Genomic DNA, 18,784 nt, shown 5'->3' with positions numbered 1-18,784 from the left:
TTTATTTTTTTAAAGAACGTCTAGGGCCCTGTGCCGAGGTTTTTCTTGCAAGTTATTTTCCCCGGCTATACAGGTTGTGAGAAGCTGCAGTAGTTTTAGGCGGATGAGACGTTCGCTATGTAAAAATTGACGATTCAAAGTGTGAACTATGTTACCTACTGAATAAAGATATTTTTGAATTTGAATTTGAATTTACACATTTAATCTGATAATTAACGTATTTTCTTATTAAATATAATGTAATAGCAGTGGCATATAAAAATATTTTTTACTTGGTATTTGGATTATATTGCAACCTATATAGCTTCTTTTTATTTTGATCAGAAATAATCAGAATAAAGCACCAAGGTACAAATAAAAAATGTCATCATTTATACCCAAAAACAAAGGTACTTAAAAGATACATAATATGTCTGTTATATGCATGAAACGAAGAAAAAGCTTAACAACGCCATCTATCGTGTTTTTGGGAACGCTGATTAGAAAGTCCCTCATTGGAGTGGTTAGATGCGATGCTTTTTATTTTGATTAGAATGATAATGGGTGGAAGAAGTGTTGTGCCTGTGTGTAAGTAACTGATTTGACTAGTTGGACACTACCCTATTACACCACTCGTCATTACGCAGTGCATGGTACTTATAAGAAGACCAGGTATGCTCAATCCTATGACAAGTCGCCATTGCTAGCCCTTTGATGACGTAATTATTACCACTGTGTTACCATTAAATTTGTATCTCCAACATTCCAAGGATGTAAATTTTATTATTGAAAATTAAGTGAATTACTTACTGGCTTATGTATTTAATTACTAATACTTGTCACATAATATATAAAAAAGCATTAAAACTGTAAGTAAGTAAATCTTTTACTAAAATATTGGTCGTGGGTAATTTATTTTTTACAAAATGGCAACGCCGGATGACGTCATCTGGGCTAACCTTGAAATATTAGCTGTCACTTTTGAGCATACCTAGTTTTGCTTATACCATGACCCAGTGAAGTTATTGTGTATCAATCGCTTCTTCGCTAGCAGTGTAACTTGACATTTATTGTTTTTTGGTTTTAGTTTTGTAACATCGACTTCTGGCTCTGAACGGTAGAAGAAATGCCGGACAATAGATGAAATAAACTGTGCGCTTGGAACCACGTTTAGATCTAACATTGTTACAGTTGGATAGATACTATAAGAAAAGTAAGATAGAGTCGATTTCAATTTTCCTTTAATAAGTTGTTATATTTCCTAATTAAATTAAGACGGATATAAGAGAGGAATGTTCTCTCTAAATTCGTATTCGAATATAATAGGAAGGAAAATTATCAGTGTAAATTATTATAATATGTCATATTTAATTATAATAATATTTATACGTCTGATATTTATTTATTTATTTATTTTTACAGTTTTACATTCAGCCATTACAGAAATAAAATGCATGCAAATGCGTTTTATAAATGGGTATATGTATGTAATTGTATTTAATATTTCTATTTTATTTTTATTTATTTATTTTACTTTTATTTGTTTTTTTATTTATAGTATTTATTATTTTATACTAGATGTTGCACTGTCCCGCACCAAATTGTAATAATGTTTCCTATCCACTGGTTGCCTGGAAGAAATTGCTGCTTAGCAATAAGGCCGCCAGATTGTACTGTATCTATCATCATCTGTGTTAATTTGTTTTGTATGTTGTGTGCAATAAAGTATATTTGATTTGATAATTGGGTCGTGTACTAAGTTCAAGATAAATTATGAAATTCTGATTACTAAATACAGACAGATCTAAAACTAATGAAAAACATTTTCTTTTTGTAATAATAAGTGCAACTCTATGACGTCATAGTGTGCTTTTTCATACAAATTCCATAGTTATTACGTGTTTTGGCGTTTAGTAAAAAGTAACTGATTTGACTAGTTAAATAGTACATTTTTATATGGCATAAAAAGTGTCCTAACCACGAAATACATAAAAAAGTAGGTCAGTAAAGTCTTTCAGAAAAAAAAACTGATATGATCTGATATTTACCATAGGTAGGTAAGTATGTATATATTATGTTAACGAATACTACTAAATCTATTGACTAGACATAGTGTACTAATTTTAGCAATAAAAGAGTTTGCAACATGAAAAAGTCGAGCTAAAAGCTGTCGATGAGTTTTTACGAGCTGCGAACAATTTGATTGATGTTTTGGCAACTAACACCCTAGGATTAATGAATAATCTTCTGTTTCCCGATATTTTGTACCAATTTGATGACAGCCGCTATTTTATTGAAATTGGCGAGGATACAACTTTTTGGCATTCAGCGCGATTCGTCATTTGTTTTAAAAATAATGTAGCATAAAAATAAAAAAGATAGGTATGTAAAGTAGATTTGAATTTAGAATCTGACAACTGCAAGCTTACACGAGATTGATGTTTTTATTATTTTTTTCTTTTTAAATGGGCTAGGCAAAGTTTTCCATATCTTTAATGCCAGTATAATAGTAAAGAATTGTATAGAATTACGTAAACGAAATGTCTCGTAATTATGAACAGTCCTCGGGCCCTCGCAGCGAATGCTATCTACGTAGATAAATGTCATATGGTTATTGAAGTGAAGCCCTCGATATAATTGGTGCGGAACGAAGAATAACCATTATATACGTAGTAAGTAGATATATTATTATTATTTACTTTATGATAAGGATGCATAATGCGCCAACCATGTGTCTAACCATACCATACCATGGTAACGATACATACAGGGACATCGTAACGAAGTTCCGAGTTAAAATCAAGTGGAATTTTCTGTCGCATTCATTTATTTTTTAAATTATTTTCAATTCTACTCTTACTTTTGCGATGGAAAATTCAGAATGATGAGCTAAATCATCCCCTCAGTATTTGTTACGATGTCACTTACACCCTATACAAGTACATACAAGTAGATGTTAGTGACATCGTAACAAGTGCTAAGGGAGATGATTCTGACCATGATTCTGAGCTGATATCATGTGGATTTTCCTGTCGGAAAACTCATGAACATGTTTGTGTACTTTTTAAATTATTTCCCGTTCCATACTTTTGCGACGGAAAATTCAACTTGATATTAACTCAGAATCATGGTCTAATCATCCCTCGAAGTTTTCGTTACGATTTCACTAACATCCTGTATGTATATTTCCTATAGTACAAATATACTGGACAAGTAAACAGTAGCACTGTTCTAAGTCAAAGCTCGAAGTCGTCGACTTGTTAACAGGCCGCTAAGTGCGTTGCTGTGTCGTGTCGTACAACTGCGGACAAAATAAATGTACACGAGGCCACATTCTGGCGATTTTTGGTTAATAAATCTTGTGGAAATTCAGAAATAAAGGCAATGTGGTCATTGATTGTACAGTAGGTAGGATCTACTTTTTTGATTATTTTTATATATTATTGTATACAGAACAAAATATAAATACAAATAACAGTTATTTTGTTAAAAGATTAAAAAATGAACTGGGTTATCTATATGATCCGTATGTATGTCATCATCATCATCAGCCCATTAACGTCCCCACTGCTGGGGCACGGGCCTTCCCTATGGATGGATAGGGAGATCGGGCCTTAAACCATCACGCGGGCCCAGTGCGGATTGGTGGTTATTAACGACTGCTAATGCAGCCGGGACCAACGGCGTAACGTGCCTTCCGAAGCACGGAGGAGCTCGAGATGAAAACTTTTATTTTTTGTGGTCACCCATCCTATGACCAGCCTTTGCGAAAGTTGCTTAACTTCAACAATCACAGACCGAGCGCGTTTACCGCTGCGCCACCGAGCTCCTCGCGTATGTATGTAATATTATTATATTTTCAAATTCAAATTCAAAAAAATCTTTATTCAGTAGGTAACAGTTACACTTTGAATCGTGACTTTTTACATAACGAACGTCTCATCCGCTTAAAACTACTGCCGGGGAAAATAAGCTACTATTCCACTGTATATTGGTGACGTATTTAAAAAAAACTATTTACTTACTTAAATAAAAATAAATCAAAGTTTAAAATATTCGAAGACATTGCACGCAAGTGTAATGCACTTAAAATATGCACTTCGCTTTAGGCACAGTCAACATTTAAAGAGTATTACATGTTCTTAGACCAAAAGAGCTGTTTGTCTGTATATCCCTCTGTAAAGAGTTTTATGATATTCATATTTCTAACAAAGAAACAAGATAAAGTCGTTCCAAGTAGTGTTGCCGCTCGATAACGCCCTATCGATAGTTTTCGATCGATCTATCGATAGTAACGATACTATCGATACTATCGATAGTTTTTCATCTTTTATCGATAGTTTTTTTTGTAGTATCGATAGCTCTTTTTTGGCGATACTATTGATAAGCAACGATAGTATCGATAGTTAAAAGATGAAAAACTACTCGATAGGCCTATCGGTTGGGTAGATGATTTTGGCTGTTTACTATCGATAGTAAAACTATCGATTTTTCGGCAACACTAGTTCCAAGAGAATAACTTGCAGATACTTAGGTGCATGCTTATACAATGTATTTTAGTCATACTCGCTCACTAATTTGAGAGCCACGCTCTTGTCGGTGTAGCTTTCCTATCCATGCTACTTTACTTTTTTTTTGTTTTAGTCTTCTATCGTGTAAGCTGTGAGGTTGATTACTAACCTCATCAACCCTGGTGTCAGGGTTGATGAGGTTAGTCATTAAGCCGCCAAAGGCCCCTGACATGGCTCATGTAACGATTACCTACTTACATCGGTAAGAAGTAACCGGGACCAACAGCTTAACGTGCCTTCCGAAGCACGAATCATCTTACTTTCTCATCTAACTCACGCCTATTTCCCACCGGGGTAAGCAGAGACTATAGAATTCCATTTGCTAAAAACTACTACTTTTACTTTTACTACTACTACTTTTGGACTAGGTAATATAATACTTAATTGGACAAAACATAAACATAACAGTATGTTCATCATCACTAATTTAAGAGCCACGCTCTTTTTGGTGTAGTATTCTCCATGCTACTTTATAGGGAAAAATGTAGTTGTTTCCCTCTTGCCTAACGCCCCGCAGCCCCCAAAGTCGTACTAGGACTCCTGTCATCTTACTTTTGGACCATCAGGAAATCAGCCTGTAATGTTCTAACCAAACTAGGGATTACAAAGAGATTTTTGTCATATACCCTTACTGGGATTCGAACTAGGGACCTCCGGATCGTGAGCCGAACGCTCAACCACTGGATCACAAAGGTCGTTGGTATATAATACATACCTATTATAATGTCACAATATATTTATATCTCTTTATTTACATTTCCGGAGAATGCTTTTAAGCATAAATTATGCGAGATCATGTTACAGGCAAAGCTTAGACAAATAAAAAGATCAAAGTAAATCCCAAGAACATTATATTTTATTTTATAACGACAGCAAGAAGACTTTAATATAATTGTTAGGGTTCGTAATGTTTATTTTATTATTTAATTATTATTAGATTTTATAACTTAATAACAGACGGAATAAAGTCGTGAATCTGTGTCACGACTTTATTATTTTTAATTTGGAACTGGCATATTATTTCATTTGTTTTTATTTTGATTTCTTCTTTTTCGAATGGGAACGTTTTCCCGCCTTTTTAAAAAGGCGGTGACGTGGAATTTTGTTCGGTTGCGGTAATCGGTTATGGAGAGTTGAAGAGTTAACATTGTTTATGAAAATATAACATTATTCAAGAGAAATGCTGAATTGTTTGATTACGACGAGCACCTCCCTACCTGAGAGCAGTAGTATCATCACATAATATCGGTGCTAATTCTTGTAAACATCATCTCATTTTAAGTTATATCTGTCATTTTCTTATACGTCGAAAAGGAAAAGGACGGGTAATCGACAAGCATCAAATTTATGGAATACATTTTAAGCAAAAAATTAAAACAACCGTCTAAAAATTTTACATTGGCCAATAACCCGAATTATGTTGACAGCGCACGTCAAACGGTTTGCATACCAGCGAGATACATTTTTGATTTGCCCGAGTTATTTCATTTATTTTCTCATTCTTCCTAAAATTAAGAGCTGTCAATCATCCGTCCCTTTCCTTTTCGGTGGATAAGAAAATGATATGTATAACTTAAAGTAAAATTAGGAGGTGTCTGCAGGAATCGGGGCCATCGTCGTCTTAAAGTGAATACCACGTAAGCGCCATTTTGAAAAAATACGTTCGATGTGATTTTCTTCAACATAACTTCGAAATCATTTTAATTAATTTCATTCCGCGTACCAACGGCCTCCGTGGTCCAGTGCCTGTGCGTTGGGCTCACGATTTGGAGGCCCTGGGTTCGAATCCCGGTGGGGATATACTTATCACAAAAATCACTTTGTAATCCCTAGTCATGTGTAGAATCATGGTCTGAATTATAGTATTTGTTACGGTGTCACTAACACCCATACGCACTTGTATGGCTACCTGTAGCTGTACGACGGAAAATTCCACTTGATATCAACTCAAAATCATGGTCAGAATCATCCCCCTCAGTATTCGTTACGCATACTCGTATGGCTACCTGTCATTATCATGCCAATTATTGACAACTGACAGATTAATATAAGATGACTGTCAATCCCATACATTTTTACCACCCATTTTTTTTCTTTCACTGTAAGGTAGCGTTTATACAACTGCGTCATCATGGTCTCCTAGTAAGGTAAACTCCTGAACTCATGTTAAACCATGGTTACCAAGTACCAAACCGTCGACTATAGATTTATTTATTATACTTATCGTTATGAACGACGTGGATGCATCAATAGGTTTGTACTGACTAAGTTACCTACCCTATTTAAATAAAAGAACAAAGCAGCTAAACACATCCTCTAACAGCAAAATGTACACATTTTTACAACAGAAATAAAAGAATATAAAACAAACTGAGATGGAAGGAAGGAATGTAAAATTCAAGCGTCGAAATAGCCGTTTCAGTAGCGAAATTTAGTCTTGAAAAATAAAGGGTTAAAAAATTAAAAGTTGAAAAATAAAGAGATAAAAAATAGAGAGATGAAAAACGGGGGAGTTGTCCGAGTGTTGATATTCGGAATTAATTAACGAGTCTAGGAATTGTCAGCGAGCACAACAAGTGGGACGGCGGGGGAGAGGAAGGAAATTGTGTGGATGCGGCAAACGGGAAATAATAAAGTAGGTAAAATAGTACTGTAATAATACAATACAGTTAGAATCGTTATTTATTATATACAATAAATAAGAGTAGCTATAGCTACTCACCTAACAACCTCCCAAAAATCCAATCCAATTAATCCTCTGCGAATAAATGATAGATTTGATTTTTAAATATATTTTTTGTCACTTACTTGTGTTGTGTACAATATATTTCGTTACACACGTTCTTATATCAAATTCATAGGAATATAATAACGGACTGTGTTAAATACTTTATCATTTTATTAGAATAAAAAACTAATTATGATTCCATATAAACTTGAAAATTCTGACAGCTCGTCCAATACGAAAGGATTATCCCTCGAAAGGAAGCGTCATCCCTCGTGTTATGTAATTTAATTCGAATTAAATTTTAGAATAGAATATTATTAATATTATTCAGCAGGGGGGTTAAAATGGCCACATCGAAGCAATTCATCTAAGAAAGCAATATTGCAATTTGACATTTGCGCAATATAAAAAGTAAGTGCGCAATGAAATCAAATTGCAATATTGCTTTCTTAGATGAATTGCTTCTATGTGGCAATTTTAATCCCCCAGGTCAGGTTACTTTGTTGGTGTAACAGAAAGCTCTATTACACGTGTGGATGAGATGAACGTACTTACCTGCCTACTTATGTTCCATAGTTTTGTATTAGAATATTTGCCCAGTCCAAACGTAAGCCTCGTGTAGCTCCATGTCGGAATGTTTTCATTAAAATAGCGAAGTCTGACGATTGACCGGACGACGGCGGCGTCATGCTACGAGAAGTCGTGTTATGCAAACACACCTAATACTTGCTTCACATGCTAGCATGGGTATTCTATAGAAATAGGTATGCTATGGAAATGCCCAGACCTACGGGGTATAACGTAGAACTTGCATAGGGATATATAAAGACCTCAACGGTTGCAGAGGCGGAGATGGGAGCCATTGGTACGGCAATGCAGGATCAAAGAGGTCAGTCACAGGGACTGTCTGTGTGTGGGTGAGTCAGGGGCCTTTGGCGGCTCAATAGTTACCCTGACACCAGGGTTGCTGAGGTTGGTAATTCACCTCACAACCCACACGATAGAAGAAGAAGACAGGGACTGTAACCTAGAACATGACACAGGACAGCAGTAACTGTCAGAACTATTTCCAAGCGGAGGACAGGAGTCCTAGTACAGCTTTGAAATAGACTACTCTAGGCGCTATCCCACTCGCGTTAGACTGAATACTGCGGGGCAGAAGGCAAGAGAGAAACCGCTGTCCTATTTTTTGCCAAAAAAGTAGCATGGAGAATGCTACACCGACAAGAGCGTGGCTCTTAAATTAGTGATGATGGAAATTCAAGCGTTAAATAATAATATTCACATTCATAGTCGAAATGAAAAAAATATTCTTCTTCTTCTGTCCGGGTTACTATTGCTTCTAAAAGCTTCTGACATGGCTCATGTGAGTACGTACCTACTTAAAATGTTATAAGAAATCTTGGTCTTGTACATACATACATAAACCACGCCCGTAATCCCTAATGAAGTGGACAATGGAGGAACGAGACTGACAGTCGGCGCGCTTACTTCTTACCGGCTTACGGCTATGACTAAAGTAAGAGCCAGAGGGGGTGAGATCGACGCCTTATACGAATTGGCGCGGGGCGGAGAATTACCGTTCTATAAGTAGTATTGGAGGAGGAGCTCGGTGGCGCAGCGGTTAACGCGCTCGGTCTGCGATTGTTGAAGTTAAGCAACTTTCGCAAAGGCCGGTCAATGGATGGTTGACTACAAAAAAAAAGAGTTCATCGTGAGCTCCTCCGTGCTACGGAAGGCACGTTAAGCCGTTGGTCCCGGCTGCATTAGCAGTCGTTAATAACCATCAATCCGCACTGGGCCCGCGTGATGGTTTAAGGCCCGATCTCCCTATCCATCCATAGGGAAGGCCCGTGCCCCAGCAGTGGGGACGTTAATGGGCTGATGATGATGAAGTAGTATTATTTCTTATCCTATGGTGACAGTTTGCCTCTTGTAATACTTTCCTTAATTAGTTACTTTTTCTTTCCGTCGCAAATTATTTTTTTCTGTTTTCAGAAGTAGGTAAGGTTCTCAGGTACATCTGGTTACAGTCTGTCTAACTCATTTAAGGAATTAAATTAGGTCATCTTGTTTTGTTGTTTCTTCGAAATAAAAGGAGCTTGAAAATACGGTCTACCTTATTTGTATACTTAGTTAGAAATGTATTTTAGTTAAACTTATCCAAACGTTCAAAACAAGATCCCATAGACGGATTTCAAAACGGCTTTACGGACGCGTAATTCCAATGTTATTTTGTTATAGCTTTTTTAATTGACTTGTCAAAATTTCATAAGATCTATAATTACGGGTAACAGGCATTACGGGGAGAGAAAGTGCCACATATTCATAAACGCATACAGGGTGTTAGTGACATCGTAACGAATACTAAGGGGGATGAAAGTTATACTTATTGGATTTAAAAATAATTTGTAAGCATACAATTAACCGAAGTCTAAGTCAACAAGAAGTTTCTGATTAAAAACGTTGAATTAAAACTATTATCTGCAAAGTGTAAGGTAATTAAATTCTGAGACGGCCGGACGGGACACCCGTAACTCAATTTAAATGTAATTCAGTCCGGTAACGGCCACCGGATGGACGTAAACAAATTCTGAGCGGTGCTTCCTAACATTCTTTACCCTGGTTCTAATTAATTTTGCAACGTGGTTTAGAATGAGGCTCTTTCCAGGCGACGTTCCTTAAAAACAATACAGATGGCGCTGTAAAGTCTTTCCTTTGTTTAACCTTCTTATTTCATAGATAACATATGCACCTTTTACCTTTGTTTTTGAGTATAAATGATGACACTATTTATACTACTCATCATTATCACCAGCCCATTAACGTCCCCACTGCTGGGGCACGGGCCTTCCCTATGGATGGATAGGGAGATCGGGCCATAAACCCCCACGCGGGCCCAGTGCGGATTGGTGGTTATTAACGACTGCTAAAGCAGCCGGGACCAACGGCTTAACGTGCCTTCCGAAGCACGGAGGAGCTCGAGATGAAAAAATTTTTTTTTTGTGTTCACCCATCCTATGACCGGCCTTTGCGAAAGTTGTTTTACTTCAACAATCGCAGACCGAGCGCGTTTACCGCTGCGCCACCGAGCTCCTCGATTTATACTACTACTGACTTTTTATGAACCTGAAAATACACTAGTACATCGATACATAGATACATACATACATAGCGGTTAAACACATAACCCTCCTTTTTGCTTCGCCGCAGTCGGGTAATAATAATTCGCGCCACTTGATTGACTTGTCATTATAATTCTATGCAGAATCTGAGACAGTACTAGCGCGGCCGCGGGTCTTATTTCCATTCAAATTTTGAAAAAGAAAACAACCTTTCTTGCACCATAAAACTTATATTAAGTCACGTAAACTCAATTCAATTAATCTGTCTCTGATTCCATAACATGCTCAATTGCACTAAATAAATACGGACAGTGCAAAAGCTTCAATAAAAAACGGCCTCCGAGGTTAAGCGTTGGGCTTATGATCTATAGGACCATCATCAACCCTGGTGTCAGGATTACTATTGAGCCGCCAAAGGCCCCTGACATGGCTCATGTAACGACTAGATACTTACTTAAGTAAATAAATAATATAAGTAAATAATATACATTAATTTTTTTTTATATTATAGCAACACCGCGTTTAACTTTCCTTCTGCCCTTCTAACATCACAGCAGTAGGGTGTTGCCTTTTTCCTTTTATGTTAATTCAAATTATCTCAAACTAATATAGTCAATTTATAAAAATCAAGCATGCGTACGTGTGTTTGCGTGTGTGTGTGCGTGCGTGTGTGTCTGTGTGTGTGTGTGTGTGTGTGTGTGTGTGTGTGCGTGAACGGTATGTACAAGGTAAAAACGAAATTTCTGTATGGAATGTAGAGGCTGTGTTTCTATCTACCTACTTCAGATGCGAGAGTTTAGGTTTTTTTTTTGAACGTATAGCCAAACGTTTGACCACAATCTTACCTGATGGTAGGTGACGATTTGGCCGAGGAAGGGACATGCTTATCTAAGAAATTTTATATTTTTACTTTTTTAGCTAGCAAACTGCTTGAGGTTTATACGACGCTCTGCGCCCAAAGTCTGAGACAGAACTTATTGTTTACGAGGCTATTTTTATAGCAGCAGTTATTGCCGCCTATAAAGACTAACGATGCTCCTTAATTTTATTCCCTTCGATACTTTTGTGGGATTCCTACTACGAAACAGGAAATATGGGAAACGAGAAAATTTTCCGACAACACGAAAAATTTACGAAAAGTTTCTGAACGTCTCTCCAATAAAACAGTCTCAATGCATATAAATATTATTTAAAAAAGTTTAGATGATTTATGTTTTTACGTTTTATTTTCAACGTATTCTTCTCTTTAATTTGTTAACTTTAGTCAGGGTTGTGTGCGTCTATAAAATTGGCAGGCATACCGGAATTTTTCCTATGTGTATTTTTTTTGTGTGTTTGTGTATGTACTGCTTTTGATGCACCATAATAAATAAATAATGCTTCATTGTGGTCACGGAGATAAGAAGCTGTAAATAAACTATCGTGTAACACAAAATTACTATAAAACCACTGTAATATCTTCACTTAAACCCAACCCTTAAGGGCTATCCACAAATCTTTCCAAAGGGGCCATATGTAGCGAATCTCTGACTGTAATTATTTTTCATAAGCTCAGTAGGTATATGGGTCCCGAGGATGCCGTGGACCCCCTCGGTCCCCCCCTTGAGGTCCCACCGGAATACTTGTATTGTACCCTATTACCGGGTAATGCGTTCTTATAATGGTTCACAACAGAGACTTGACCGGGTTTTTATATGGCACGTGTGTGTTTAGCCATGGATGTACCTCTGACTACCAGATTGGGAGATAGTCGTAACCCTGTGTATGTTTGTGTGTGAATTAATTCATACATGGGACACAGTCGTGAACCTATGTTTATGTTTGTGTGTGCATTATAGTCATACATGGGACATATTCCTGAACCTATGTTTATGTTTGTGTGTGCATTATATTCATACATGGGACATAGTCGTCAACCTATGTTTATGTTTATGTGTGCATTATATTCATACGTGGGACATAGTCGTGAACCTATGTTTATGTTTGTGTGTGCATTATATTCATACATGAATGTTTGTGTGGGCATAAACTCGCGCCCGTAATCCCTAATGGGGTAGGCAGATCCACCAGTAATCAAAGACAATTTGTAGCCACTATTGACAGGAAATCCTTAGATGGACTTGATGAACCTTATGCTGACAAGGGTCAGCCTGTCACCCGTAACAATTTCGATCCACTAGGGTCGATTAATACTTTCAAACATAATCCTCTTAGACGCCCTGAGCTGACTCGCTGAGGCCTGTTGTCATAAATTGTGTACCGAGTGAGAACCCTCTTAGTAGTCCAAGTAGTTTGTACCATTTGGGGCAAGTCTGCAATAAATCACGTCGAAAAAATGTTATTCGTCCAATTAACATCGTAAGTTGAGATAATTTTTAGAGTGAGCATTGAAATCCATCAGGACCGTCGCATCGAAACATTACTAAATACTTATTTGTTACGTTATCGAACTTCGTATCTTCAAAATGCTAGGCGCCATACCACACGCAATCGCAACGACAGGAACTGGAACCCGAGTTTTTACAGAAGCGACTGCCTGTCTGACCTTCCAACCCGCGAAAGGAAAACCAGCCCAATACAGGTTAGGTCACATACCTCTGGAAATACATTTCTCGGGTTTCCTCACCGCCGAGCACGTGATAATTTATGATCCAAACATGAATTCGAAAACAAATTCGACAATCTTTGGTTTAGGCCAGTGCTGGATTCGAACCTGCAACCCCAAAGTGAAAGGCAAGCGTAAAATAAATGAGGTCTCATAAATATAAACGCCAACATGGCAATGTTTTCGGAAGACAATCACGGCATTCCCCTTGAGAGCAATGATACCGTTGTTATTGGGGCAATCTGTTGTCCGTCCAGCGAGGGGGTTGACCCGGCCACGCACGTGGCTATGTTGGCAGTATGTTTATCACTAATTTAAGAGTGATAAACATACTGCCAACATAGCCACGCTCTTGTCGGTGTAGCATTCTATGCTACTTTTTAGGGACAAATAGGGCAGTGGTTTCCCTCTTGCCTTCCGCCCCGCAGTACTCTGACGCGATTGGGATGGCGCCCAGAGTAGTCTATTTCAAAGCCGTACTAGGATTCCTGTCATCCATCTCTGAATAGTACTTTATGTTAGTAAACAAATATTACATAAAAGGGTGCTTGATGTTATTTTAATCCAATGACGGACTTTCCAGGCTACGATCACCAAAAACAATATAGATGGCTTGTACAGCTTTAACGTGATAATTACCTATTTTCTCGTTACTTGGGTACTTACATCATTATTCAAAAATACAATGTAATTGCATATAAAAATAATTGTTGCTTGATATTTATATCACATTATATACACGGTGTTAGTGACATCGTAACGAAAACTTTGAGGGGTGATTCAGGCCATGATTCTGAGTTGATATCAAGTGGAATTTTTCGTCGCAAAATTCATGATTTTTTTTAGTTTTTTTTTTTAATTATTTTCAATTCTATATTGCTTCTCTATATTTTGTTTGATTAGAAGAATAATAATGGGTAGAAGATGTAATAGTGCCTAAGTGTATAAAGGATCATCATTTATACTCAAAACCAAAGATAAAAGATGCATATGTCTGTTATCTATGGAACGACTTTTTGGCGGGAACGGAAACGGGACGGTTGCTTTCTTCATTGAATAATCTAAATAATTAATACGATGTGGTGTTTTATGGTTAGTGATCGCATTAAGTTAGTCGGAAAACATTCGCGACAGTGTTATAATATCGGAATATTCAATAAACAAAGTGTATCTATCTATTTTCCACCAAGCCAACAAGCCGCTTTATAACTCGAAAGTTTATGCGGACTTTTGAGTTAATTCGTTTGGGGTTCAGAGTAGGAGACTGCTCCGAGTGTGGGGGCTTAGGTTTCATCATTCATAGTCATAACCTTTCATCGTTTCATTAATCATCAAGAAAAAAAATACGTAAGACATGGCTGTATGGGCATAGTTCCCTTTGCCTTACCCTTCGGGGAAAACCAAAACAAAAAAAAATATCTATGAAACGCGGCATTATATATCTAGTACGTTTCTGTTGATATTTTCATTAAGCAGGTTATTTTCGTACTCAATACATGTGTCTGGCGACCGTACGTGGGCCGCTCACCCTCGTGATATAAATCACCCGATGCAAACAGACACCACAACTTCCATTTCTTTCTGCTACCCTGGTACATGCTTTGGATGTTTCCGGTTCACCAAGCTGGTTATTTTGTTTGGAAACTTAGGCAAACATATTTATTTATTTGGGTTGCATTAGGATAATAAGGCCGCGAGGAGCTCGGTGGCGCAGCGGTAAACGCGCTCGGTCTGCGATTGTTGAAGTTAAGCAACTTTCGCAGAGGCCGGTCATAGGATGGGTGAACAAAAAAAGTTTTCATCTCGAGCTCCTCCGTGCTTCGGAAGGCACGTTAAGCCGTTGGTCCCGGCTGCATTAGCAGTCGTTAATAACCACCAATCCGCACTAGGCCCGCGTGGTAGTTTAAGGCCCGATCTCCCTATCCATCCATAGGGAAGGCCCGTGCCCCAGCAGTGGGGACGTTAATGGGCTGCTGATGATGATAATGAACAAGGCCGCATTGAAACAATTCATTTAACAAAGCAATATTGTAGTTTGTCATTTGTGCATGTATATAAAAGTAACGCAATGTCAACTACAAACATTAAATAGCAATATTGCCTTCTTAGATAATTGCTTCGATGTGACCTTTTTAACCGCCCTGGTTTTACTTATCATTCAATGCATAATGAGATTGATGAGACGGTAAAACTTAAAAAAAATAACACCAGTTGTTGAAGACTGTCTTTTGCCACTTCTTCTCAAACGTGTTAGTAACTAAACCACACTCAATCCTACAGTGTACCGTCCAACGCGTAAGTTACTGCGAGGGAGACAGCATGCGCGCGCATTTAGACTAAAATAAAACCGACAGGGGGTGAGGTCGGAGCCGTTACGAATTGGCGCGGGGGGGGGGACTCAAATTACAGAATTTGTTCAAAATAAACAATTTTTTCTCCAAAGTTTTCAACAGAGTTGAAGCTTATAGTAAGAGTCTTAGCGTTTTCATACTAAGACTCTTACTATAAGTTTATGTATATTTTCGTATGACATGATCAGGGTAATTAAAATACAAGAAAAACGAAAAATACAGCGTAAAAATAAATATTTTTTATTATACCTAATACGTATGTTGTTATTTAACCCACAGCCCCGATTCCCGGTCCAAAAAGTCTCGTAAGCAAAACAAATTAAACGCTTTTACGACTGTGAAGAAATAAAAATCTACCTTCATTTGTTTCAGATGACCAAATCCTGACGTCATAGTCAACGGTGCCAAACAGAGAGAAGCCAAAGATGATAAATGAAATGATATCATACCTACTCACATGATTTCAATATCCAACATAGCACAGACAGAAAGTACACTACACAACTTTACATATAAACATGTCGCCAGTAATTATAACACTAGCTTCAACAATGCAGTGCTATTCGACAACGGAACACGTTTCGATGTGTCGAATCATTCGTACGGAAGCGAGAATTTCACGGAATACGCTGAGATTCCGTATTACATAAAGGCGACATCAATGACATTTTGCATAGTGATAATGTGTTTGGGGGTGATTGGGAACGTGATGGTGCCAATCGTGATATTCAAGACGAAAGATATGAGGAACTCGACGAACATTTTCTTAGTGAATCTGAGTATAGCGGATCTGATGGTGTTGTTAGTGTGTACACCGACTGTGCTTGTGGAAGTGAACTCTAAGCCGGAGACATGGGTGCTTGGGAAAGAACTATGTAAGTATTGATTAATTTATTAAATAAGGCTGCTTTTCCACCAGAGCTGTGCGAGGTAGCTAAGCCGTGTGCGTGGAAAAAATCCATCAATAGAATCACTTCCTTTTCCTAGCCTCGCTCAGCTCAGCTCTGGTGGAAAAGGGTTTAGCGAAGCGAGGTCATTCTACATACAAAACAAGCGAGAAATGTGTGCGAAGGATGTGTTGCGACGGATGTGTTGCGAGAAATGTGCTGCGAGGAATATGTTGCGAGGTTTGCGACGATTTCACAGCTTCGCAACGCATTCTCGCACCGCAAATTTGCGCATTTTGACAGCTTCGCTACACTACATCGTACGAGACGTTTACCTCGCAGAGCTCTGATGGAAACGCCTACACATTTCCACAGCACAGCTACACATCCTCTGGTGGAAAAGCAGCCTTAGGCATTGCCTAGTTTGGGGACCCCTGTACAACTCCTGTAATCTATGTAAAATATAAGCACATTTTAATAAGTTAATAGTCGAGCCAACTGTAAGTGTGCGACAAATGAGATATGATAAATTTATATCTATATAAACAGTCTATAAAGACCATTACATGAAAAAGAACTTTCGAATAAAAAACGCATCATCATCATCATCATCAGCCCATTAACGTCCCCACTGCTGGGGCACGGGCCTTCCCTATGGATGGATAGGGAGATCGGGCCTTAAACCATCATGCGAGCAGTGCGGATTGATGGTTATTAACGACTGCTAATGCAGCCGGGACCAACGGCTTAACGTGCCTTCCGAAGCACGGAGGAGCTCGAGATGCAAACTTTTTTTTTGTGGTCACCCATCCTATGACCGGCCTCTGCGAAAGTTGCTCAACTTCAACAATCGCAGACCGAGCGCGTTAACCGCTGCGTCACCGAGCTCCTCAAAAAAACCTATCACAATTGGGTTATTTAGTGGTCAATGAAATGAGCTGCGAAGCCGCAGACGCATCAACATACAAAGCCGGCGTCAAAGGCTAACATCCCTCAGCTTTCATCGGATATTAATAGAACATGACTAATCATCAAATGAAATTGTATTGTGGTCAACCGCGAACTGTATTGCATCTGCACACATGCTGCAATGGAATATTTCAAATTACAAAATGCTAATTTCGAACTAGAAGCCAGTCAAACAAAAGTGACGAAAAAATAATATTTTTTTCTATTTGACTTATTTACGATATGAAACACAAGTAGGATGTCGGCTGATGTTATTAATTATTATGATTATTAATGACGTCGCGTCTCTAGAACAGTATTTCCACACAAATTGAATATAAAATGTTCGTTTTGATGTTTCGTTAAAATGCCTAGATTAGTAGAAACCCAAACAACATCCAAAAACTACTTGTAGCCATATTTGATTCAGGATCTTAGACAGCCTTCGTGGTCTAGTGGTTAAAGCGTTGCGCTCACGATCTGGAAGTCCCGGTTCGATTCCCGATGTGGACATTGTCGATGTTACTTTGAGAGACTGTTCTTTGTTTGCCTGCGACTCCGACCTGATTGTCCGAAAAAGTGAGATGATTCGGTGATTTAGAGGATATGTTAAGCGGTTGGTTCTGTACAACTTAGTAGGTATTACCTATTATTATGTCTTCTATGTTACTAAGCCAAATAAGTGATCAGCTTCGAGGTTCATCTCCCCAAATGCTTTCAATTGTGATTACATTCATCGCATGATGAAATAAATGCCGACACCACCGATGAATGTAACGGACCAAAGAATCGTCTCACGTCAGTATGTGCCAACAAAAACACATTGACCGCTGAAAACCCCATAATTTGAGCACATTAAAATACATTAAAGTGTCATTTTATAGAACTTCGTGGCAATATTCTCGAAAAAGTGGGATTTTGGTGTGTTTCGGTAATTTACACATTGGAATTTAGCACGTTTGGCCTAAATGGGTGTCATTTCATTCACTCAGCGAAATATTATGAAATCACGTAACATTAAATAAATGAACACGATGTTTTTAAAGCACATGAGTGAGTGAGTGTGTAAATAAGTGTGTGTTAGAGTATACAAGAGTGTTCGTACTAGTACGTGTGGTTTTTCTTACCTTAAAATAATATTTCTTAAAAACTCTCGCAATTTTTCAGTGGCGTACGATAACTTAGGTTAAGATTAGGTACTTAATTTTAAACTTTTATGGACACCGACTTAATGGTGTCACCTAAATTGGATACCCCCACACCTTACATCCTTAGGGAGAATGTTAGCGTATCAAAAGTGGTTTATTAACGGATTAAAAAAATATCTGTCTCTGTTCTATACTTTATTTAAGTTTTTACCATAACTGTACAACCATAACTGTACAATAACGTCAAAACTCGCTCGACGTAAAGGGAAAATAAGGCCACTCGCCGTAAAGAGAGTCGCCGTAGCGCGGGTCGCCGTTCGGAAAGTCGCTGTCAACGCTACAATTCAACAAAACAGTTACAGAACAAAAATATTTGAAAAATATGAAACAAAACAAAAATAAAATAAAACTAAAACAAATAAACAGAACTCAAAATAAAATA

At 37.8% G+C, this 18,784-nt stretch overlaps 1 protein-coding gene across 1 annotated transcript in view; it reads left to right on the top strand.

The window, feature by feature from the left end:
- Positions 1–18,784, top strand: part of LOC126377062 (thyrotropin-releasing hormone receptor-like) — a 98,397-nt gene that overhangs the window by 42,934 nt on the left and 36,679 nt on the right. The window contains exon 2 of the mRNA XM_050024695.1: positions 15,732–16,234. Within this exon, the coding sequence (XP_049880652.1) occupies positions 15,817–16,234 (418 nt within the window). The 5' untranslated portion in view covers positions 15,732–15,816. The remainder of the gene's footprint in view (positions 1–15,731; positions 16,235–18,784) is intronic.

The sequence above is a fragment of the Pectinophora gossypiella genome, chromosome 22 (assembly GCF_024362695.1).
Source record: "Pectinophora gossypiella chromosome 22, ilPecGoss1.1, whole genome shotgun sequence".
Classification (NCBI taxonomy): domain Eukaryota; kingdom Metazoa; phylum Arthropoda; class Insecta; order Lepidoptera; family Gelechiidae; genus Pectinophora; species Pectinophora gossypiella.
This window is presented reverse-complemented; position numbering and strand designations above follow the sequence as displayed.